At 38.6% G+C, this 25584-nt stretch overlaps 1 protein-coding gene across 3 annotated transcripts; it reads left to right on the forward strand.

The window, feature by feature from the left end:
- The first annotated feature begins 4387 nt into the window (after window positions 1-4387).
- Window positions 4388-24481, forward strand: TWF1 (twinfilin actin binding protein 1). 3 transcript variants are annotated; one of them, XM_051795571.1, is made up of 9 exons: window positions 4388-4505; window positions 7589-7666; window positions 10184-10362; window positions 11559-11654; window positions 14154-14258; window positions 18805-18930; window positions 19120-19270; window positions 19684-19805; window positions 21359-24481. In XM_051795571.1, the coding sequence occupies exons 1-9, from the start codon at window positions 4481-4483 to the stop codon at window positions 21527-21529; spliced, it is 1053 nt and encodes a 350-aa protein (XP_051651531.1). In that variant the 5' UTR covers window positions 4388-4480; the 3' UTR covers window positions 21530-24481. The 3 variants fall into 3 exon arrangements, with proteins under 3 accessions (XP_051651531.1, XP_051651532.1, XP_051651530.1); XM_051795572.1 differs by having other exon boundaries at window positions 4491-4505; window positions 10189-10362; XM_051795570.1 differs by lacking the exon at window positions 4388-4505 and adding an exon at window positions 4741-4965.
- The last annotated feature ends 1103 nt before the right edge of the window (window positions 24482-25584 follow it).

A 25584-nucleotide genomic window follows, 5' to 3' on the forward strand; every position in this document is an offset into this window, starting at 1 on the left:
GATCGCAAAACCTATTGCTGCAAATCTGTTTTCATCAATGGCAATGGCTAGGAGAGCCCCATATCTCAGTCTTGGCTATCTACTATATTGCAATTCAATTTAAAACAGTCGTCTCTCTAGCATGTTCCTGGCCACCCACAGAAATCGCTTACTGTGTCAGCTGTTTAAGCAGCCAGAAAGAAAAGTCCCTCAGATTTTGGATAGTAAGATACAGGACTTAAATGATTTATTTGCCAATTTATGAGAAATGAACAGAAATGCCTCAGAGCATAAAGAAATTAAGAGATATATTCCTACTGTAAAAACTTACTGATGAACATAAAATGAGAGCTGTCCACACTGTACTGAAAAACACTTGCTCTAATGGCAAGAGAGCAATGAGTTCTTACAGCAATAATTCTTAATAGCATACTATCCATTAGCTCTGAGCATCACAAAGTAATACCTTGTTATTTGATTTGAACATAGTGTGTTGGTTGATTAGACCTACATATACTGAGGCTTACAAAAAGATAACAATGGCACGCTCAGAAATCAAAGCCCATTTGCTAGGTACACATTCCACATATTCTCAAAGTTATAAGCAAATCTGAGTCTAAAAGTGGTATGGTTTCTAATTTCTGTATTTAGCTACCTATGATTGCATTGGAATGGAGATTACTAGAAGCAGAGTTAAAGAAGTGAAGTTTTCACATATTTCTGAAGGAAGTAGTCGATATTAATTTTTAGTCTACACAGAAGAAAGTTCATCTTGCTGATGGACTGTCTAATACTTTAATTATCTTAAAATATGGTTATTTTTGAAGATCATGCTGATGGGGGAAAAGATAATCTAAGCTGAAGTTTTGAAGAGTGTCAGGATAGACATCTACAGGCAATGGAGCTCCACAGCAAGAAAACGAAATTATAATATTGCCCAGTACAAAGAAGGTTTTCACTCCTCTGCTGTTGGAAATGAGTTTAATGTTTTAAGTGTCACCTCAAGATAGGCACAGAATGCAGTAATAGGAATTGTATGTAAAAAAAATACACACATTTTCATTGTCAGGTGGACAATTATAGTCAAACCTGGGACAGGCCTTCCTGGCAACATTACAACAGGAGAAAATGCTCACACAACATTAGCAAACTATGAACTGAATGAACTGATGATTCCACCGAGATTATAACCATAGCATTTAATAAACAAGCATAAGTGAATAGAGAATTGTTAAATCAATGAAGAAGTAAATATATAGGGAAAGACAATAAAGACACTGAAAACAAGACCCAGATGTCACACAGAAAATATTGCATCAAAGTCTATTAAAAGTCTTTCCTTTTTTAAAATGTCATTTATTATTCAGTTAAAAAAATCTTTTTTAAAATCTGGGAAACTACAGTATGCTGTCTCTACCAAAACAATCACAGCCTTAATTAGATACAAAAATCTTCTATCTACTGGAAAAAAATAATTCAAATACAGGGAATAAAATATAATCAATAAAAAGAAAAAAGTTACTTAATACATACGCTAACAAATAAACCTCCCTATTTTTATCCTGACACTTTAGGATTTGGATAGGAGTTTAATGATCAAAAACATTTTAGTAAGACTCTAAAGGACACTAAAATTCAGAAGTTTAGGAATCTTCATTAGACATAAAATCCTTACTTGATTGTGCTAGTTTCCACGCAACATGTTTTCTTTGTCAAACATCAAACACTGTACTATAAGAAAATATTCGTGATAATAAAATTTTAAAGAAAATACTTTAGACTTTCCATTTGTCTTTATGCCAAAGAGGTGCTACAAAATGCCAATGTGTACCAGCTTTGATTCATATAAAACTGATGTTAAGATCCCACTTCTGCACTTCAGAGCCCTCAGATTGACAGGAATCAAACTATGTACCTGAAAGCATTGCTTCTTGAACTCTGTCAGGCTTGGTGCTGTGACCACTTCCCTGGGGAGCCTGTTCCAGTGCCCAACAACCCTCCGGATGAAGAACCTTTTTCTAATATCCAACCTAAACCTCCTCTGACACAACTTCAGGTCCTGTCACTGGTCACCACAGTGCTCGTCCTCCTCCCCTCATGAGGAAGTTGTAGACTGCAATGAGGTCTCCCCTCAGACTCCTCCAAGGCTGAACAGACCAAGTGACCTCAGCCACTCTTCATACAGCTTCCCCTCAAGGCCCTTCACTATCTTCATTGCCCTCCTCTGGGCACTCTCTAAGATATTAATATCTTTCTTATATTGCAGTGCCCAAAACTGCACAGAATATTCAAGACAAGGCTGTCCCAGAGCAGAGCGGGACAATCCCCTCCCTCGACTGGCTGGTGATGCTTTGCCTGATGCCCCCCAGGACACACTTGGCCCTCCTGGCTGCCAGGGCACTGCTGACTCATAATCAACTTGCCATTGACAGGACCCCTAGGTCCCCTTCCCTGACACTGCTTTCCAGTATCTCATTCCCCAGTCTGTATGAACATCCAGTAGTGCTCCTGGGAGCACATGACTAACTGGAACAAGGAACTGATCTATCTTTTCAGGATATCTGACTATCAAGGAAAACTTCTTTTTCCCTTGTAAATTTTCAGGCAACTCTATCCTTTACAAGTACTAACACCAAAAGAGGGAGAACTAAGAACTCAGAATCTGGGGCAGGCGTGGGGTCAAGTGATTTAAAGTAATTGTGATAGAACCACATCTTTGGTTGCCTCTCTGGTTGGATCTCTAGTACTCCTTTCCTGTTGAAAAAACTCTTCTCCAAGGCTTGCTTTCTTATGGTACTGGAGGCTTACAATAGAGGAACTAGAGCTGATCTCTGAGGTGGTAGGCACCACCTGTCTCTCATTTCTCGGTTTCACATTAAGTCTTTTCCCTGTTTCTTTCATCCTTTTTGCTAGAAGAAAGATAAACTGCAGCTTTGTGTTTTTCCTCTACTGCTGTTAGTCCCAGCTCATTAGCTGATGACGTGTCTTCATGCCAACTTTGCATTTGCTGGACTAGCATTACACGGCACAGTTTGTGTAACAGTAAGAGTGCTATTTTACATTTCCCAAATAGGACACTAAATCCCTCATGTTCTTTAAACTGGGGATCTGATGAAGTGCAGGCACTCACATTTATCAACACAGCTGACTTCAGAAATTCCTGAGCTGCAGCACTCTGGAGGCTGGGAAGGTGAACCAGGGAAGGATTACCATGTGTTTGCCTTACTCTTCAATTCTTGCCTGGTCCATTGGGCTGGATATTTGGTATATCCTCTTACAGTACTTAGGTTCTCAGGTTGAATAGCACCCCATAAAACCTGCTAACTCCCAGGAATCTGAAGGAATCATCAGCATTAAGTGCCTACAGCATGCACATTTCTCCTGTGGAGTCTAATTCAGACCACAGCACAGATTAAAAATGCTGACTACTTGGCACTAAAGCGATTTTTAAAGGAGATATAGTACCCATCTTTTTGTTGTTAAGAGGATGGTGCTTCTCAACCTTTGAGACAGACGTGCCTGGGAAAGAGCTACAAAAGCAAACCTACCTTCAGAGCATGCTTAAAATCACGAGGCAGGACTCTGCTTCACAGAAAACTTTAAAAGAAAAAGCTGAGGCAAACAGGTTGAAAAAGCTTAAAAACCTTTGGCTGTGTGGATAGGGCCCTGAGAAGCAGATGTACCCTTTCTCTGCCTGGATCTATGCCCTGCCTAGGCAGATGAGTGGCTCACCCGCAAGATCCACAGTGAAGTAGAAGAATCTCCACTGTTTCTGCTGATGCAGTGCCACCATGTACCAAATACTGCAAAATTAACAGAGAAAGACTGCCTTGTCAGGGGCAAGGGTTTGATCTGAGCGAGCCGTGGGTGTGGGCTCTGTGCCCTCACTTGTGGGCTCTTTGTCAAGGACTGTTCAATATATTACAGTACACACAGGCAGCCTGCTGTCACACCTGATGCCTCCTTCCCCGTTGCTCCAACCAAGAGCAAGAGGTCTCCACCGCAGACTCCTACAGATTAACTAAATTCACCTAAGTTATTTCTTAGTACTTCGGTCAGCCCGGGAAGGGAGAAGCATATGTCCCCTCCTGCCAGGCAGGATGACCGCAGGCGCTGCGCCGGAGATGCCCGTGTCCCGCAGGCTCTGGGACGGCAGATGAAGAGGGCGACAGGAGAGGAGAGGCAGAGGAAAGGCAGCAAGAGAAGGGAGGGCTGCGCCCCATCCCCGTTCTAAAGCACCGAGAGGAGCTGGCAGGAGGAGCGGGCACGGGGCGGCGAGGCGGAGGGGGGTCCCAGCGGCAGGGCCGGGCAGGGCCGCCAGCGCGGTGCCCTCCGCCCGCAGCCCCCGTGCCGGGCCGGGCCGGCGGGGCCCGGAAGGCGCCGCGCTCTCTCCCGGCCGCTGAGTGGCGGCGGAGCGTCACGTGCGCTTGGCCGGGCCGGGCCGGGCTGTGCCGGGCGGGCGGGAGGCGGCGGGTGCGGTGTCCCGGAGCGGCGGTGCGACATGTCCCACCAGACCGGCATACAAGGTACCCGCGCGGCTCTCTCCGCCGCCTCCGCTCCGCGGTGCTCGCTGCTCCTCTTGACAGCCGGCCCCCGTGTCTCCTGTCCCCCGCCAGCCAGGCGGGAGGCGGGCGGAGCGCCTTTCCCCGCGGGTCGGGGCGCGGCACGGGGGGAGGCGGCCGCGGCGGGCGGTTAACGGGCCGTTCCCGGTGCGGCTTTTCCCACTGCTGCGCCCTTTGTTTGCTGCCGGAGGAGTCCGTCGTTTGCGCCGCGGGATGGAGGGGGGAGGGGGCGAGCGGGCGGGGGGAACTGCTGCTGGTTTCGGCCCCGGCGGCCGACGCCCCTCGGGGTCGAGCCCAGAGCTCTGTCCCCAGTGAGGCGAAGCCCGCAGGGTTTATCCGCACGGCGAACTGCCCCTGTCCTCCCCCTTGGAAAGTGTTCCCTGCAGAGCCCCATGAATGGCGGGGAGGGCCACCCTAGGCTCAGGTAACTTCCCCCGGTGCAGGTTTTCCTGCCGCGGCGGGGTGTGCGCCGAGCCGGGGACTGTCGCCTGCTCGGGGTCGCCGCCGCGGGTTTGGGATGGGTTGGACAGCGAGGGAAATGCCGGGGATCGCTGCCGGGTCCTTCCTGGAGCCCCGAGGAGAAGCAGGAACCCTGGAGCAGGAGAGTCCACTAAAAAGCCCATCTCTGGAGGCCACCAAGGGGAAAAGTGTGTGGGAACATTTTCTCCCCGTGTTTCCAGGCCTTGGAGTAAGCGAAGAGCAAGTTGAAGACGACAGCGTATTGTTTCACAGTATTAGCAGGTCCCCCGAATCACAGAATTGCTAAGCAGGGATTATACTGCAGGATTATGGAGGGGTCGGGTTTTACTGTCTCGATTTCTGCAATCTGTGTATTCAGTGACTACTACTACCATGTACTTTGCCTGCTCTCCCATATTTATTGTTGAAGGTGACTTTTGTCCCAGCCACGACAGCTCTTAGTTGTTCGTCTATGCCCTTTTTTGTCCATTGGCTGTATGGAGTTTGCGCCCTTTTGCTTTTCTTCTTTTCCTTCCTCTGCATGCCAGTCTTTGGTCTTTTTTGCAGCTGCCTGTTTTAAGTTTGTCAACCCTTTTCAGGCTAGAGGTGCATCTGGAATTGTTTTTCCAGTCCAGAGAAAAGCGTTAGTGGCTCTTCATTCCCTCTTCTGCTGCTCACCTTCATGTCTTTGAGAATCATTTGTCCTCTGAGGAGAGTTGTGGAGAACTCTGCAGCTTTCCTGCATGGATCCTGCCTCAGCAGGCACTAATCAGGAGTCCTGTTTGCAGCAAAGCTTCTGCAGTTTGGAAGAGGAATAGCTCTATTTGTGCCATTGCTGGCTTTAGCTACAAACAGGCTACTGTCAGTCATAAACAATTACAAGATTTGGCAGCATGGGCTGCTCTTTTCTGGAAACAGAAATGAAGTCATGGGCACAGTGATGTGTACCAGGCAATTGCTAAAAGGACTGGACTTTCAAACAGGCCAGTGCAGATAAATAGTGTAAGAAGTCACAGAATGCATTAAGCTGTAGGAAAATACAACAGAATATGTTCACAATCTTCTAAATAATTTTAAAATAATATTACCTGTAAAATATTTGTGAAATAAATCCAAAATTTGATTCTGTAGGCCTTTGCTATGCAAAAAGTTTAAGTAGAAAATAATATTCTGTTATGAATTTAAAAGCCTTTATGAGGAAAAACTCACAGATAATTTGATAGTAAGATGGTTTCAGAGGTGTCTCAAAATGTTTCTTTGAGGAGCTGTCACAGTTCTGAAATTGGTGTAGGGACTGCTGTATTTTGGTCTTGTTTTGGTGAGCAGAGTTGAAATGAGAGAATAAGGAACAAAAAGATAATAGACAAAAAGAGGACAAAAAAAGTCCGGGGGGGGAACCAAAAGGTCTAGAAAGTGGTGCAATGTTTGCTTGCTCAATGGAATGGTGAGGACCAGCAGAGATGATTAGAAAAGCTAGCAGCAAATTACTGGGAGGGTCTGCACTGCTTAGTGGGGAGATACTAACTGGGACGAAACTGGGGTTGAACTGGTAACCCGATGCAGTTCAGTTTGCTTAACATAATATTTCCCTCCCATGCCATTTTGGACTCTCAGAATGGGCCTGGCATCGTTTGGATGGACATAAATGTAAAATCTTTTGAGTATGGGCAGTAATGTTGCTAGACCACCTGTTCAACCTGACTATAAATAGTCCATTTTATATGTTTCCTGGTTTGATGTTTGTTTTCCTGGTACAGTGATCTATGATGTGAGATTACTTAAAGGACCATCTTGCAATAAATGTTCTTCAATAAATCCTGCCCATGGTATAATTAAACTGATTTACACTCAGATTATATAGCAGAGCAGTTGAGATAAGAATGATCTTCACGCAACTCAAGCACAGTTCTTCAGTGTGCTTAGGAAAGCGAGTCTGTACGTTTATGGTGTTTTGTCTATGTGATTTACAGACATTCAAAAATATTTTAGTTACTTCTTTGTAAATTCATTATAAACCTATCCCGTTGAAATAGGTTGGAGCTTGAACAATGTCATCAAACACACAAGGAAATAAGGTGGTATGAAAGATGAGCAATGAGCTCACTGGTACCAGCTTTCACTGGTACTCTTTGGAAAGGTGTACTCAGGAAAGATCATCACTTTTGCCAGACAAACTCTAACATTTTCCTGGCAGGTGTAAAGTTTCTGTCTGAAAGTTTGTACTAAGCCTCCAGACTTCATGAAGCTATCGTAATTTGAGAGGCATCATATTATATTTTCAAGTGTTAACTCTGAAACCTGAGATTGATGAGATATCATCTTTAATTTTCACAATGTTGAAAATCATATGGTATGCTAGAAAGCAGAGCGGTTTCGTAATGTTGGCTTTCATCCTTCTGTGGCATGCTGGTGGCTGGAGCAGTATGCAGAATAGGAGGAGCATCACTCCTGTGCTCCTTTTTCAGTCCAACTTTCTAGCAAAGGGCCAGTTGTACGTTTTTCCAGTGTTGTTCTTACCCTCATGAATGTTCTTTGTCCAAGGGAAGTGAAATGTGTTAATTTGATTACTTTTATTTTCTCTTTTTCAGCTAGTGGAAGTGTTAAAGACATCTTTGTTGGTGCAAGAAATGGACAATATAGGCTTTTAAAAATAGTCATTGATAATGGTTAGTAAAATTTTAATCTTTTTTCCCTGATTCTTTTAGATATTTTCCTAGTTGTTTTAATGACCTACAATTGTTTTAAAAACAAAACTTTGCCAAACTTAATGTTACTAAGGTCTTTCCTATACTGAAGTTAAAATTGAAGTTTTAGTGATGCTAAGCTTTTTACTACAATGCTACTGTATTTTTGCATTTGAATTTTTCTCCCAAATGTCATATTTTACCAATAACTGCTTGGATCCATTTATCATATGGATAATATAAATGGGGTTACTTTTATCTCTTAGTAAAGAAAGAGTAAAGGGAAAGAAAATTTCTACACCTGTGTGGTGTTTTAGCACTCTGGTTACTTTCATGAGACAGAAAGCTAGTCTTACACAATAGCTAGTCACCTTAGATGAACTGTAAATTTCATCTGCCTTTTATGCTGGGATCAGCTGCATGTAGAAAGTCCTATTAAAGCAGATATTTAAGTAGTAATCTGACTACATGGAAAATATCTTTAAAAATCTGTAACTTTACATACATTTTCAAAATTAAAACTCACATGTATGTATCAATAGAAAATTACATAATTTCTGTCAGAACTTGAGTTTGATCTTTGAACTTCTTGGCAAGGGATCAAGGCTGCAAGCATTGAAAGATAGAATATATAATTATTTTTTTCTTTAATAGAAATGCAGATTGGTTGTATAAGACGTTTGTATAAGATGGTTTAGTCTATCTTTTCAAGTGTGTAATTTGTCCACTTTGAAGATTTTTGTTCTTGACTTCATTCATTTACAGTACACTGAAATAGCTGTTAGCTGGAGAAAGGTACATGTATGTATATACATATACGTACTTTTATTGTTAGGCAAATAACCTACTGTTACCTTCTTTAGGTTTGCTTTACTTAGGAAGTCTTCTGACATTTTAATATAGCTTTCCTTAAGGAAGTGGCAGTAGTAATATTATAGGCAGGACTCTGTGGTAAAGTCTCAGTAGCATAAGGTAGTAAATGTTACCATACCATTGAATTTTTCTTCCCCATTAAGCAAGGAAAAACTATATGCTTTTGTGTATATGCAACTTTATAATATGAAATGAAGCCTAGAAATAAGATACAAATGGAAAACTTTCCCTATTTTTTTCATTTCTGTGTGTATGTATACATGTACATATATTTTTATATATATATATCAATTTCATCTCTATATAGAAGCAAAATCTAGTCTTTGATACTATTTTCTGCAGTTCGAAAAGAAACCTGTAAAACTCCCAGAATACTGAAAGGACAGTTGCCTCATCTGTCTGTAGGAGCTTTCAGCAACAGATTATAGTCCTTAGTCCTTGCCCTTAGTCAACAGATAATAGGCAAATAAGAGTTCTGCTAATCTGAGTTAATAAGAGAGGAGGTTTGCTGCAGGGCAGTAGAGTTCCACTGATTGTGTCTTAAATCCAGGTAGGTATAAATCCACCTAGAGTTCAGAATTGGTGAGTACATTCTGAATACTCTGGTTTAGGTGTACAACTTCAAATACTTTGCATCTAATTTAGAGAAAGGCCAAACACCCTTGCCCTGAGCTGTTCATGTTCTATGAGTTACTGTGGAAGGGTCCTTTGTTTGAAATTTTGCTGTAGAGGCATTTGTATACTGTTTGACTTTTGTCTGAAGTTTTAGAAATTAAGTCCTAGACTGTGAAAAGATAACTTGTATAGTAGCTACTATGATGGTCCTCAAACTGTTGTAGGATCCCATTTAAACAAGGTATTTCTATTTCAATTGTAGGGGCTAGTACGTAATGGGAAGCTGATAAATGTTTTATAAGACAGTATACTAATACTTTCCTTTGGAAGCTGAGATATGATGCATAAATAACAGAAAAATCTTGTTGCTACAGCTGTTCACATAATTAAATACCATTTGAAGTATTCTATACAGACTTAAGCCAATTATACATGATAAACAACTTCAGTCATTTAAAGACCATAGCTATGAAGCTGTATTAGAAAGAGGTTTATCTACTTACATAGTCAAGTTAAAGTGACTAATGCAAGCATATTCATTCCAGGCTCTTTTCATTGTATAACTGAGTTATTGACTCCTTACAATGGGTGCAAACACTAATATTTTATAGCATGAGCATCAATAATTATAATTATAAAATCTGAAAGGTTACTCTCATTTGTACTTAGGCATTTCAGTTTAAAAATAAACTGGCAGAAGACAGTTCTTATTTCCCTTCTGTGTATGTGCTGCTAAAAAAATTAACATCAGTAGTATCACTTCAGATCAAAGAATTTGATAACAACCAGCACATTACTTTTCAAATGTTTGTGTTTTGGTTAAAGTGAGTTAGAGTTTGAATATACACAGCTTTTATAGGAATTCAGTTGCTTTCATGTTGACTGTTCTTGACTCCCATTCTTGTGGACATAATTACGAAAGTGTCCAATTAACTGCTTATTTTAATTGTTAATTTTGAAAAACAATATTAACTGCATTGTTGCTAACCTGTAGCTTTATATTGGTTGTAGAGCAGCTTGTTGTGGGATCCTCTAGACGGCCAGTTGGATCATGGGAAAAGGATTACGATTGCTTTGTCCTTCCCCTTCTTGAAGACAAGCAACCATGTTATATATTATACAGATTAGATTCTCAGAATGCTCAAGGATATGAATGGATCTTCATTGCATGGTCACCTGATCACTCTCCTGTAAGTAACAGGCATCAGAGGCTTCATGTTGTTGGTGATTTTTCAACAGGGCCATTTGATCTGAATCCTAGATATGAAGCAAAAGGATTTAAGGAATGAAGCATTCCCCAACCTTCCCCCTACATTCCCACAAGAAAACTGGAAAAATGTTTCTTGAAGCTGATTGAAGAGCAAATCAGTAGGTCTAGATGGAGTACAGCTGATCCAGTATATTTTTAGCCTGACTAGAGCACTAAGTACAATTTTTTTGCCCTGTTTGTCTGTCTTACTGTCAGTATTTCATAAAAATTCATGAAAAGATATAGGACAGAAATCTTAATGGGTGTTATCGTAGAGAGAAGGATTATAGTGTGAGCTCAAGCTGTTTATTCTGTTTGGCTTGCCACAGAATACACTGCTTCTTAATCAGTAATTCAAGAGCATAGGAGGGAACTGAAAGGAACTCCTTAGAGTTAAGGTTTTATAGGAGAAACTAAGATACTGTGTGCAGGTTCTGGGAATGTGAGATAAGGGAAGACAGAAAGTAAAACTATTCCAGTATTCCTACTGCTTTCACTAGTAGTTAGGAAATAGTAAGACACTGAAAGTTGAAGTGCGTAGAGAAGATTGTGGAAAAGGTGAAGTATTATGGAGAGGATGTCATGATAGTTAAATAAGGTGGGAAGATGAGACTGTTGAGAGAGGAATAGGTGACCATGTTAGACACAATTTGATAGGGAGCAAATATAACTTTTCTACTCTGTAGTTGAACCATCAGTATCTGGAGTCACTATCAAATAAAAAATAATGAGTTATTATTTCCAGTCTGCTCTTTCGCTGTCTGTTGTATCCATTAGTACACAGACCAGTGACAAAAGATCTATACAGTTGTGGGTTTTCCCATTTAAAATTAGTAAAGATTATGTTGACTTTTTTTCCACTTTAAAAAAACCTTATACTCTTACTAAAGCTGCAATTCAGTTTTGCAATTAGTGTGATAATAATACATAGTATCATGACCTGGTGAATTTAATAGCACGTGTGAGTATCATGATCCACAGCTCTACCAGATTATAGTGCAATTCCAACATTTAAAATACTTGTTCAAGAAAGATACTAGTTAATGGACATGGTACACCAACATGTTAGATTCTCTTTGTACACCAAAGAGCAAAAAAGTACCCAAATCAAACCCCCACTCTTTTATTATATGCTAGGTTCGTCAAAAAATGTTATATGCAGCAACCCGAGCAACACTTAAGAAAGAATTTGGAGGTGGTCACATTAAGGATGAAGTATTTGGAACGGTACAGGTATGTTTTTCTTTTTAAAGTCAGGACATTGACTTTAAATACTAAATGTATTAGCTGATGTTACTGGTATGAATTTGGGGTGTTTCTGCTCTTTTTTGATTAAGGAAAAAAAGACTTAAAAGCTGTGTGTATTATTACAATGTTCAAGTGTATTTGATCTCATTTGGACAAGTTACTAAGTATAGGTAATATCTTCAGGCTAAGAAGTCCTTGCTTCAAATAGTTAAGTTATGAAAACTAAATAATCTAAACATAATAGGCACCTCTCTTAATCTCACTGCATGTATGTGAGTCCTCTAAAAGCTGTAACACTAACTTCCAGGCCAGTTGTATACACAAGCCACTTTAGATATGTGGCTCTGGATGGGCTAGAACAGTGATCTGTAAGCTAACACCTGAAGACAAATGTTTTTCTCTTAAACTAAGGCTATGAAGTTGTCAGTTCTTTAGGATTTGGCCACAGAATGTACCTCACATGCAAGGCTGCCATCTTGACTTTGGGAAACAGACTTTTAGTAGCTACTGATTTGTTCAATGAAAATACTAATAGTTGACTGTTCACTTACAGTAAGATAATTGGAAGGTGCATATATGAAATCTAACAAGTGTCTAAAGGATGTTGCAAAGGCTGCAAGTGCTGTGCACGTAGGGAAATATGGGGCTATTACCTTAGTTTCTGTGAGAAACAAGTTTTACATGGTTGTGATGTCTGCCTGTTTGTCAAGCAGATGTCAGACAGTTCTGACTTAATCCATTGCCAGTTTTAAAAGAAATACAAGTTAGAATTCTCAGAGAGAAAGAATTCTCACAGTTTTCATAAGAACTGAGATTACACAGAGATTCAAATTGTAATTACTCAGTTCCTCTTCCAGCAAAGACTGCATCAGTTATTTTCTGCCTGACCTGTTAATCAGTTCATCTGAAGAAATCTGAACCAAAGCACTGCCACTATTGACAGGCAGCTGCTGCTGAAGGAATGGAAGGAGTTGGAGGTTTGGGGAAGAATAGAGGATATTGTAGTGGGGAAAAGCCTGTGAAAGAGAGATGGGCTGTTGTGGTGGACATGAGGCTAATAATTCTGCTGCCCACTGAGTAGTTTGTTATATTTAGCATTAACCTGTCATGGAGGCTTCATTATCCTAACAAACATGCAAATAAACCTCTCTGGAGAGGCTGTATTCTAGGGAAGTAGATAACCAAGTTGCTAAGAGGGTTTACTGGTAGAGGTCATGTTATTTTTTTTCTTGCTTGTTCAGTCAACTAATCTCTCACCACCACTTGCACCAAACCATTAGCACTTCATGCAATATGTAGAATCTGTGTCTATCCCTGCAAGTCTGAGTTTCAATCTCAGTTGTAAGAAAGGAGCATTACATTTGTCTTACTGTTATTTCAAAATAGGCCCAGGGCACATAGAGGATGGCATTGATGCAGGTCACATTTTCCCAGCTCATTATATTGCAGCTTATATGTCTCTGCATTGTTGGTTTCAGTGCTTTATAAGCTTCTTAACTGTAGCTGGCCTTTAATGTACATCCATGTGAAAATCACAGCTTCTTCAAAGTATTCAAGTCTTTTAAGTTCACTCAGAATCTTGATCATCACCATCCAGCATGTTACTTTGTCTTTATTTTGTTAAACATAAGGATGGTTTAGTTGCAACCAGGTCCTTAATCCTGCTGGAACCTGGTTATGGTCCCACCTGCTAATTCACATGTATTAACCTCAATACCTCTGGGCTTCTGAAACAAGACATGATGGAATATTGGCACTGGAAATTGTATTTGGGAAAGTCTGTCTCTTTCAGAAGCAGAAACACTAAGAAGAAGCTTTCTCTTCTCAGAACTTCAGTATAAAATCACATTCCTATGATTGCATGAAGTCCTGCCCTTTTCTGAGTGGCCACCTTAATAATAAAAACAAAACAGCATTTGCCTGTGGTATCAACCCCTTTGTAAAGGGACACAACCATCACTGAGTAATAATAAAAGTGATTATCAGAATTAAAGGTTCCTGTGATGTCGCATCTTAAACTATTTGCAGTATCAGGTGCTTACTCCCTGGCCTAAGGTAGCATTTCTGTCTCCCATTTCATAGGTAGAAAACTAGCAATAAGCTACCGGTTTGAGCATGTGAATTTTATAAGAAAATAGTTTTTTTTAATTATTTATTAGAATTGTGGCAAATCTGTTAGGTTTTGTCCAAGATGGCTGAAGAACTTCATGGACACAGTCTTCATTAATGCTAATTTTTTAATTAGCAAGGTAATTAAGGACTGATTGTGGAAATGCTACCCATGGTAAAACAAGAACAGCCCAGAGGACTCTGTTGTAGATGAGCTGAATTTGCAAATGCACCTACACTTGTATTCTGTTCAAATAAAATGATCATAAATGTATGGACAATAACTGCTTTTTGTACTGCTGCATAGAAAATCTTTGAAGAAAACTATTTATCTATTATAAAAAAAAATGTTCAATATTGATATTGTGCTTTCAGGATGATGTTTCACTGAGTGGATATAAAAAATATTTGATATCACAATCCTCCCCTGCACCCTTGACTGCAGCAGAAGAGGAACTTCGGCAAATTAAGATTAATGAGGTACCTAGAACATCTTCAAGCATGGGTGGGAAACAGGGTGCAGAGTTCCAAATGTGTTGTAGGGAAATGTCTTTCTAGGGTAAAAAAAGGCAGAGCAGAAAATGGAAAGTTTTAGGAAGTGTGAGTGGATGAGAATATAAATTTATTTCTCAAGGAGTTGAAACTGCAGGATGATGATGGCTCGAGTTGGAGTGGCATGATCTTGCTGAGTTTGAAAGGCCTCATGTCTGAATCAGAGGCTTGGCAACTGCAGAGCTTAATTGTTGCAGCATTGGCTTTTAATGTCACTGGATGTGCTTCCTTGGGAAGGGTGACAGAGTACTGGCATGGGTTGCCCTGGAAGGTTATGGAATCTCCATCTTGGAGATACTCAAAAGCTGTTTGGACAGAGAACTGGGCATCTGGCTGTAGGTGGCCCTAACTGAGCAGGGTGGTTGGACAAGATAACCTCTGGCGAGGTCTTCCAACCTCAGCCATTCTGTGATTGTCCACATACATTTCCCATGGTGGCAGAAATTGTAGAGAAAACACAAAATAGCAACTATTGCAGTGAATGATTGCCAGGAGTATTCCAGCAATCTTATTCCTAAAGGAGAGATACCTAGCTTCCAGCACCAGTGCACTTATCTTTAAGACTGAGAGGAAGTGAATTCCAATAAAAATAAAATAGAAATCCAATCCAAGTCTTTTTAAGAGACTGATTTGCTTACGCTATGAACACTTTATAGAAAAACCTCTAACAAGTGCTTTTAACCAAATAATTTGATGATTGCCAGCTAGCTAGTGACTGAAAAGTTTCAGAGAATTCTTTTTCTCACATTTTTCCTTCACTTGATCACTGTTTGTGTACAGATGCATATTAAAATAGGTCATGTGCTGACCTTGTTTGTTTTCAAAACTTGTATTTTACAGCTGTGGTACGTGTATTTGAAGTATGATTTATTTCTGCAGCTGGATACCGGGAAACCATCATGTTAAATTCAGCTGTGTATCTTCTCTTATGTTTTCACTCTACTGTGCTTTTGCTGAAGCTTTGTTGTTTATTGACTTTTTTTCCCAGTAGTGTCTTTCGTTATTTTTCATTTCTGGTTTTAATTAATTCGATGTAGAAATGCATCCACCATCATCAAACAGTGCATTTTACTTGATCAGCTTTTAAAAAATAAAATTAATGAATGTAAAACTTTTGTGGGATCAGTGATCACCTCTGGTATTAGTATTATCTCTTATGCACTACATACAATGTGGTTAACAGCTGATTCATCCAGACTAAAACTTCATGTGTTATTACGAAACTTTAACAGCAATAGCTGTGCTTTTCAGAGACACATAAACTGATAAACACATAAAGATTGCTGCCATTTTGGCTTTGTTTGAAATGTCTCACAATACATTAATTTACGTTATTTTTGTCTTTATTGTTTTTACCATTACAAAGCCTGTAATTGGACTTAGAAAACGAAAAGCTTTCTGATTTTAAAAAGTTTTCCATATGTATATTCTTTCATAATTACCCTAAGACATATTTTACTGGGTCAGATCAAAGGATCACCTAGTCTGTTGTCAAGTCCTTGAGTGAACAACGGCAGAAATCTAGGAAGTATGTAAGAGCAGGGCAAGAAGGCCATGATAATTACTTTAAATACTCTTTTTTGCCTCAACATTTGCAGGGAGGGATCTTCCTGCACAAAAGATGACGTGTTACTATATAATTGTTCTTAATGGGTTTTTCATCCATCATCTAGACTTGTCATTTTTCTAAATCCACATAAAGTTTTTGTTGGCTGCAGATCCTATGGCAGCATATTCTACAGCTTGACAGAGTACTATGTAAATAAAGAACCATTGATTGCTATCTACTAATTTATTCTGTTAACCCTACAGATTGTGTGGGGAAGGCAAAGAAAAGTCTTTAAGTCAATCCTCAGTTTCCTCCTCCCCTTAGATAAAGCCAGCTGTATCCCAGAAAGCCAACTGTATCCTGTGCTGCACCAAAAGTAGTGTGATAGCAGGTCAAGGGAGGTGATCATCCCCCACTACTCTGCGCTGGTGAGATCCCACCTGGAACACTGCATCCAGCTCTGGGGTCCTCGGCACAGTAAAGACGTGAACCTGTTGGAGTGGGCCACAAAAATGATTAGAGGGCTGGACCACCTCTCCTGTGACAAAAGGCTGAGAGAGTTGTGGTCGTTCAGCCTGGAGAAGAGAAGGCTCCAAGGAAATCTTACAGAGCACTTAAAGGAGGCTTATAAAAAAGGGCACAGATATTTTAGCAGGGCCTGTTGCAATTGAACAAGGGCTAGTGGTTTTAAACTAAAAGAGGGCGGGTTCAGATTAGATATGAGCAAGAATTTTTTTACAATGAGTGTGGTGGGACACTAGCTCAGGTTGTCCAGAGAGGTGGTAGATGCCCTATCCTTGGAAATATTCGAGGTCAGGCTGGAGAGGGCTCGGAGCAATCTGGTTTATCTGAAGATGTTGCTGCTCACTGCTGGAGTGTTGGACTAGATCACCTTTAAAGGTCCCTTCAACCCAAACTGTCCTATGATTCTGTATCCATGGACCTCTGTCGTATTCCTTATCAGTTATCTCTTCCAGGCTGAAGAGTCCTAATCTAGGTAGTTCCTCCTCCTCAAGAAGGCACTCCATACTTCTGATCCTTTTGCTTTTCTCTGCAGTTTTTCCAGTTCTGCTATATAATTTATGAGATGGAGGGATGGGGAAGCCAGAACTGCATGTGGTATTCAAGATGCAGGCATGTTACTGATATCTACAGTGCGTAATGATGTGTTCTGTTCTCTTTTTCTAGCAATTTGTAACATTTCATTTGTGGATTGGGAGTGTTCGGGATTCTTTTTTGTTTTGCTTGGGGTTATTTTCAGAGATATTCAGAATGACCTGCAAGGTCTGGCTCCTGAATGGTAGTAGCTAGCTCAACGCCATTACCATAGAGGTAGAAGAGAGGGTTTTTTTCCTCCTGCGTACATTATTTTATATTTATTCACAGGAAATTTCATCTGGCATTTTATCCACCACTCAGCAGCCATCACTAACTAAATCTTACGGTGTGAATTTAAATATACATAATCAACTTAGGTGGTTTTGTTTTGCTTTAAAGGTCTGAAATATGTTGCAGTATGAACAAGTAGGTTTTGTTTGTTTTCTTGTATCTGGAGTTATATTGGGTTACTCTCTTCCCTTGCCTGTCTCTCACACTTTACAGTTCATTTTTAAGTTTGAAGCATTTTTTTTTTGTAATTGTATTTTAATGTGGTTTCTATAGTATGGTATTTTATTACAGTTTATTATTTTTGTGATGCCAGTTTTACATTTACTGATCAGGGTTTTATGCAGATATATTTTGCAAATATTTTTTTCTATAACCTAATTCATAAATTTACCAATCTTTATACAAAAGTAAGCTCTCCACCTGCTTTATTTTCCTCTTTCCTTGTTGCTGACAAGTTGTTTTTCAAAATCTGGAGTATAATCTAGTGTTGCTACAAGTACCTTTGTTTTTTATTTTTCTTATCATTTTGTTTCATACTTCATTAGCATCTCTTTTTAATTAAAGCTGAATAAGTTGATATATCTAGTTGATAGATCTAAGACCCACACTTTCTATCTGGTACACTTTTCTGACTTTTGCTCCTTCATAATCAATGTTTAATGTATTTGAGAAATCATAGAAGAAAGTTAATATATTCAAAAGCTAGTACTTAGACAATAAATTAAGACTGGAGAATATTGGAGGCCAGAGCTCATTTTAAGAGAAACTACATGAATATTAAGATAAACATAAATTCTTGAAAAATGGCTTTAAAATAACTGTCCTTTTCTCTCAAATAATTTGTGTCTAATGTAACTGGATTATGAAAAATTGTTTAGCTTGTGCTGAATTTTTCTTTGTGTTAGACCTTCTAGAAGGTCTAATCCTTAAGAAATGAAGATTTTGTTTGTTTATTTTGTTTGCTTTGGTTTTGGTATAGGCTTTTTGGGGGAGTGTGTTGAAGCAGGAAGGGGAATAGTTGTTCTTTTCTTTCAAGAAGATCAGTTTGACTCATAAGATATAATTTCTCTGTTCCTCCAAAAATTTTGACTCCCTAGAAATCAAATCTATGTTTTGATCTAAAATTCTTCACTATACAACAAAGTTCATAAACAATATTGTCAGTTCAAAAGTATAAAACAGCATATGAAAATCAAGATTTTTCCTCCTGGATTATTGTATCTTTATACCAGAATTTAACTTAGGGCTTCTTCACTGACACTTGAACCAGTTTTCCCTTTGATGATTTTGTTGCTCTGCTAAGCAGAGCCATTTCAGAGATATGAAACTTCTCAGGTTAGCAAACAAACATGACCTGTAAATTAAAAAATGCTAATCTCTTGTATATAGGGCTGATTTTTTTGAGGTGGTTTACTCTTGGAATAGCTACTGCTAACTCTGCGTGTAACCATATGCAATGCATTGCCAGTCATTGTATGAAACCAAACGAATCCTTGCAAAGGTTTCTTTTAACATCTCAGTTAACTTGCGTTCCAGGTACAGGCAGACGTTGGTGTAGACACCAAGCATCAAACATTGCAAGGAGTAGCATTCCCCATTGCTAAAGAAGCTATTCAGGCTTTGGAGAAATTGAAAAATAAGAAACTCAATTATGTACAGCTGGCAAGTATAAAATATTTTAACTATTTTTTAATAATGAGTATAAAATAAATTACCTGCATGCTAAACATGTGTTGCTGTAGTACACTGATAAATTACTCTTATTAGATTAAATAAAATTTTTTTCATCCTGTTATGTTCTCTGGTTTGCTTTCTGCCTATTAACTGTATTCATGTTTGCTTTGTTAACAGCAAATTGATATGAAAAATGAAACTATTATTTTGGCCAACACACTCGATACTGAACTTAAGGACTTGCCAAAAAGAGTTCCAAAGGATGCTGCGCGTTACCACTTTTTCCTGTATAAGCACACACATGAAGGAGACTATTTGGAATCCATAAGTATGAGAAAATTTCTCAATATGAAACTTCATTGGCTTGTTTCAAATACTTTAGGAATTTTGAGGCAGAGAAAGATGTGTCATAGAAGTAATCTGTCAGCATGATCGTAAATTTCAGAGTCATTTGGTTGTGAAAGTGTCTTGTGAAGGAGAGTCCTTATGTTTGGAAAGTTATCCCTTTGGATTATGAACACCCATAAATGTCAAAACATAAATACCGGCCATTCTCTTATCCCCCATTTGAAATTAAACACTTGCTGAAGCAAAAAAGATCCAGAATGGTGTTACATTTTTCCGTTTCAGACTGCCTAGCTGATTTCCAATGCCTCTCTGCTGTAAATGATTTTATGATAAAGCTTTGATGGAGTGTAGTTCTGGTTTGATTTGTGGTTTGTTTGTTTTTTTTCCCTGCAGTTTTCATCTACTCTATGCCAGGGTATACCTGTAGTATACGAGAACGAATGCTCTACTCTAGTTGCAAAAGTCCACTGTTAGAAATTGTAGAAACACAGTTGTGGATGCAGATAATTAGAAAGGTAAGTGCATTGGGGTGTATAGGTAGTTTCTCCATCCCTCTCTTCACTTCTTCATGTAAAACTGTAATTGTCTCTGTCACCACCTTCTCTAAACAATGAAAAATGTTCTGTAACTAGTAAAGTTTATCCTGAACAGGAAATAATTGTTGATGAAGCTCCAGATACAAAGTTAAGTCTTGGAAGCTTTTCTCTGTTTCATAATTTCTGCACTTTCAGATCTTTAACAAGTACATCCTTGAGCATCAAGGAAGTGTTTGAGTGTACTTTGAAGAACTAACATGATTTCTTACTCAAAGCTGAGTCATATTTTGGAGCACAACATATTGCTGTTGTTGAAAACTAAATTCCCTTAAAGCCAAGGTTATGTAAGGATTTTCAAAATAATTTCAAGCTGCAGTTCTGGAAATTAGAACTGCTATTTTAGGAGTCCTTGATGAGGCAAACAAGGATTTTCAAGTAAGCTGATCTTTTCACACTGTATGGATTGTACTGCTATGCAAAAAGTTGCTTCTCACCTCCAGAGCAGAGACCATAGAAATGGTCCAGTTGTGACCTACAGTTATTTTCTTAACATTTGTGTGAGAGCTTGGTTTCTGTGGAGATGATGTTTATCTAAAAAATAGCAGAGTTAATATTAACCATTTTTACTGAGATGACATCAATTACATAGATTATTGCTATGTGTTTTTATATTTAATTATTTTTCAGAAATTTTCTTTCTACAACAAAATAAATGCACCATGTGATTCCTGAAAATTCCTGTAGACAGAAATTTCTGAGGCATGTACTTGTAACAGCAAAACTGTGGCTGGCAAGTCTGTTAAGTGTTATAGTTGGCAGGGCATGAAGTGTTGAATGCTCAGCAGAGTAGGGCCAAAGCATTTCTCTGAATTTTAAATTCTTGCATTTCAAAACAGTGGAGTTTGGCTTGAGAACACTATTTTCTTTCTATTCAGGTTCATATGTCTAAATTTTGAAAATTAAAACACCCAGTTCATTAAAGTTATTTTACCTTTCCCCCGCCTTGAATACTTGCTGAGTGGCAGTAGCCAGCTAATAATATAAGCTTGTTTATACTCCTTCCCCTCTTTCTCAAGAGACAACAATGTATGCACATTGCTTTTACAATTAGTGTTTAAAGCATGTTGTAGTGAAAACTTTTAATTCTTAAAATGTGTGAATACTTAAAACAAGTAAACAAGCACTAGTTTTACATGGAATGTGTTCTCTTGGTTAGTGTTAACAGGTGCACTGTGCTAAAGCTTGAGACAAAACCAGTTTCTTCTTGGCAGATGTACTGTGTAGTTGTGCTTATATTTCAGGAAAATAATTAAGTCACACTTAATACTGGTAAGAATCAAGGGGATTCTCAGAAAAACTATCCAGGATTTCTCAGGGCATTAGACACAAGTTGGAGAACTTTCCATGCTATGACTTTGAACATTATTGCACATACGGTTTAAATATAGTATTTAGTTTCAGCAAAATTTCAAAATATTTTTTAAGTTTGACTTTAATATGAATATGATAAATGTTGTTTTTTTTCCTGCCAGATTGAAATTGATAATGGTGATGAGTTAACTGCTGACTTTCTTTATGAAGAGGTTCATCCAAAACAACATGCTTACAAACAGAGTTTTGCTAAACCAAAAGGTCCTGCGGGGAAGAGGGGAATACGAAGACTGATCAGAGGTCCAGCAGAGACTGAAACACCTAGTGATTAGAAACTGTTGTTTATATTTGTTAAACTATTACAGTAGGAAACTAATTTCTGGCTTTTGGTAATGAACTGAAATCATTCCATTAATAGATTCTAGTGGGGAAAAAGGCTCTTTTTACTCTTCTCTTTTCTGACCTCAACACTTTTTATATTGTTACATGATTATATTTGTTGACCATGTTTTATGACATGTAGAAGAGCTAATTATTTTAAAGCTAGAAAAGTAAGACTAAGCTAGTACCCCTCTATTTTAATTTAGAATCCATTATTTAATAGTTGTACATGTGATCATAAACTTTACAGACATAAGACTATGAAACCCATGTATTCTGTGGGCAAGTTGCAGCCGTATTCTTATGCACAGCCTATTGAAACATGTAAGACTTTCCATGTGAGAAGAGATAAAGATGACATAGCATTGTCCCAATTAAATCTTTATTTTTCCTTGTAGCACTTACGGACATTAGTACAGTAGAAGGTTTTCCTCTGATTTTGACAGGATGCATTGTTGGGTTTTGTTGTTGTTTGGTTTGGTTTTGTTCCTTTTGTTTTTTTCTTGTAATGGAAAAGATAAAAATCAGTTATTGTTAAATTAATGTAAGTATTCAGGAATAGCTGGGTATTTTCCTATGCAAACGCTTGGTCATCTCAAATTTATAACTAATTTCATGGAATTGTCTTTTAAGGAAATCTACCATAAAAACCACTAGCTTTTCCAGTCTTACGTATCACTCCGAAGCCTTACATATTAGGTACTGAATGACCAAGTAAAAGGTGATTAAAAGTGCAGGAGTTAGTATACTCAGTAGATTATGAAGCTGCTTTCAAAGCAATATGCCTAAAGTATCTAATTATCTGTGCACTCAGATCTAAAAATGTGTAAATTCAGTAAAAATTGAAATAGATTCGCTTCATAATGGTGAGTTATCATTGAGATCTTACTGTGTTTGCAGTATTAACTGAAAATTACTTTTCCTAAGTGTTTGAACTTTATTAGTAACTGAAATCCAACTAGGTCTTGAATAACTGCTGGCAGCAAGCACCTGGTTAGGATTTTGTCTGTTTTTTTCCCTCCCTGCTTCCCTTCTCCAAAATACTAAAATCAGCCAGAATAGTCTAAACTTGATTGAACTGTAAGTAATGTGTTTAATAGGGAGAGGTAAAATAGATTATTTTAATAAGTGGACTAAGGGAGAATTAGATGTGGAAATCAAGTATTGGATGACCTTAAATATTTAAAATTGTGTGATGAGGCAAATACTAGTGATAGATTATATTCTCCAGTGAGGACTTGCATTTTAGTGTCTTGTCTGTGAGCTCTGTGGTTTTTGAGTTTTGTCAGTTTGGGGTTTTTTAAAGCTACATGGGAGTTGCCAGTCTTGGTTCACTGCGTATTATCATAGCTGCTGGATATACACGTTCTAGAGCTGAATCATGCGTTTAGCTGGTGGAAGACAGTTTGTAACCTAGGTTTTTTAGGGAAATAATTCTTTGACACTACTAGTTCCTGATAAAATTTGTTTTATCTATTATTTTGTTTAGAGATACTAGCTTGTTATTGACATCTGAGATTGCACTATATAATGTGAAGATTGCAATAGTTGGTTTTACTGTGGTTTTTTTATATGCAGTAGAAATTTGACATTTCAGTTTTTCAATAATCTTACACACTACATCAGTCCAATTCAGTAGATCTTCGGCTAATCTCCTGCTTGCCCTTAGCCACTGTGTTCTTTTCCTGCCTCTTGCCTTCTCCTTCTAGGGTAAGGACCTGGTCTTTGAAGTGTTTCTGCTATGTACTACATGTCAGGGAAGTGTAATTGTTTTTTAAATATGGTTACTGTGTGCAGCTCATTGTGCACTGTAATTAAATGTATTTTTAGTTGAACTCTGAATCTTTGCAGCACACCTAATTCACTTTGAGTTTTTTTGTTTGGTTTAGTTTTAAGGAAAACCTTTGATTGAAGCAGTTAAAAATTACTGCTAGAGAGTTTTTTGTTAGAATTTAGTATTCCTGCCCATGTGCCAGCCATAGCAAGAGGTGCATCTTTACGCTTTCTTTAGCCAGTAAAAAGTTCAACTTTTTAATACTAAATGTTTTAAATAATGATCAGTTTGACACTATACAGTTATGTGCATGTTGTGGGGGGGTTTGTTTGGGTTTCTTTTCCTAATCCTGCCCTAGGTAGATGAGAATAGAAGGTGGAAAACTTAATCTGGAGGACGATGAGAGCTGGTTAAGTGATTATGCAACGGCCTTTATGATGAGCTGCTTTAGAGTTCAGCCCAAACCAGACATTCTAAGTTATTTTACTTGAAAATATTCTGTGGGGGTGTACAAACCCCTGACCAACCAGCAGAGTCGTGTTCTGAGCATGTTTCCCCTTCACCTTTCCCCAAAAAGAGAATCATATGAAGTCTTGTGCTGCTGACTGCCTCTCCAGGCCTGTTTTCCTGACAGAGCAATGAGAAGCATCTGATCTTTTCCTAAAATCTATCAAGTTTACTCCTGCATCGTTGCCTCCATTACTTTTAATGAATGTTCAGAGCCAGCATAAAATGTGGGCATTAATTGGTGTTATTCCTTTAAGTGTCTCTCGTCATTAAATAATTGAAAGTGTCCATTCAAATTGTTGTTGGCCTTCAGAAAGCCCAAAAGCAATGCAGCTGCTTGCAGTTAACTCACAAGCTATTAAACAGTTAATTAATACAACAGGTAATTATTTTTTAAATGTTTATGTCGCAAGGTCATGAGATTTTGATCTTTTAAAACACTCCTATCAAAGGTTAAACTAATCAAGGTCATAATTGCTCTATTGCTCAGATAAACTGATAAAGGAAACTCTTGATTTACAGTGTCTGCGTATTCAATGAGAACCACCTTCAGATGCTAAAATGAACTAAGTTTACCATATCTGTTTTGTAATTTGCTTTATAAATAAAGATTGATGCTTTAGTTTGGTGTTGTCTGAATCATTTCATGGTGTCTCTAACAAAGATCTATATTCTAACATCAGAATGTGCAAAAGGCAGTTCCTATGGGACTAGAAAGTGATTGCAAGGTATAAAAAAGGAGGTGAGTAGAAAGAGAATTCCTGCTATTGGAGAAAAATCACCATGTAAGAAACAGATACTTTCCCGTTGCCTTATGGAAGCAGCACAGAGGGCTCCACAGCAGTATTCAAGTGTGTTCATCACTTGAGGTTTTCTTGCTTTCAGTAATAAGCCCCTTCAAAAAGTTCTTCTGTCCTTTTAAAATGCTGAAGTAGTTAAGTGGTGATTTAACAGTTCTATCTGTTGTTACTTGCTCAGCATGAGCTACTATAATGAAACTGCTCAAATTATGTTGTTCCATTAATTTTTGTCTAAACTGAAAATAATTTGAAGACCTCCTATTGTCCTGAAAATTCAAGCTTAAAAGAACATCTAGTGGTTTGGCTTTTAACTATCCTGCCAACACATCCCCATGGAGAAATCTGTGAAACAGCAATTTTGCAATTGAAAGAAGGACATTTGAAGAAGTGCTGAACTAGGATTTCAGAGATAATTTTAATAATAATGCAAAATGCTGTATAGAACCGGAGCTGTAAGAGGAGCAGGTACCAGGCAAGAGGAAGGAAGAGGCTAGGCCTCTATGTGACCAGGAGAAACAGAAGCAGCTTTATTTGCCTTTTGGTCAGTGGGTGGTAAATAAACTCCCAGCTGGCCCACCCAAGTATGAAGATGAGGCACTTGCCACGTTAGTAATATGAAGCACTATGTCTGGTAAAAGGTGTGTTGGCTCAAAAGGCAACTGGACAAACTGATCAAAGAAAATGTAATAGTCTTAACTAACAAAGACTTCGCTTCCTTTTTGGAGTTACTGAGCTGCAAATTGTCTAAAGCCATAATATTCCAGTGCAGTATCTGTCTTTGCAGTATCCTGTCCTTGCTTTTGTTCCTCAGCAGCCACTAATGGCTCACGTTCTGGCCCTAGGGCTGTGCACACAACTCTGGTCTGGCTGACAACAGCCATTCTGTTACCTCCTGCTCTAACTAAGGGGAGAACTGTTGCCCTTC

The sequence above is a fragment of the Manacus candei genome, unplaced genomic scaffold (assembly GCF_025592945.1).
Source record: "Manacus candei isolate 608988 ecotype Guabito, Panama unplaced genomic scaffold, ASM2559294v1 h1tg000043l, whole genome shotgun sequence".
In the NCBI taxonomy this organism is placed as follows: domain Eukaryota; kingdom Metazoa; phylum Chordata; class Aves; order Passeriformes; family Pipridae; genus Manacus; species Manacus candei.

Coding starts and splice junctions, on each gene's coding strand:
- TWF1 (XM_051795570.1), top strand. CDS start 4,938: ATGGCGGGGAGGGCCACCCTAGGCTCAG. Junction 4,966..7,588: donor GAGGGCCACCCTAGGCTCAG/GTAACTTCCCCC, acceptor TCTCTTTTTCAG/CTAGTGGAAGTGTTAAAGAC. Junction 19,271..19,683: donor AGACTATTTGGAATCCATAA/GTATGAGAAAAT, acceptor TTTTCCCTGCAG/TTTTCATCTACTCTATGCCA.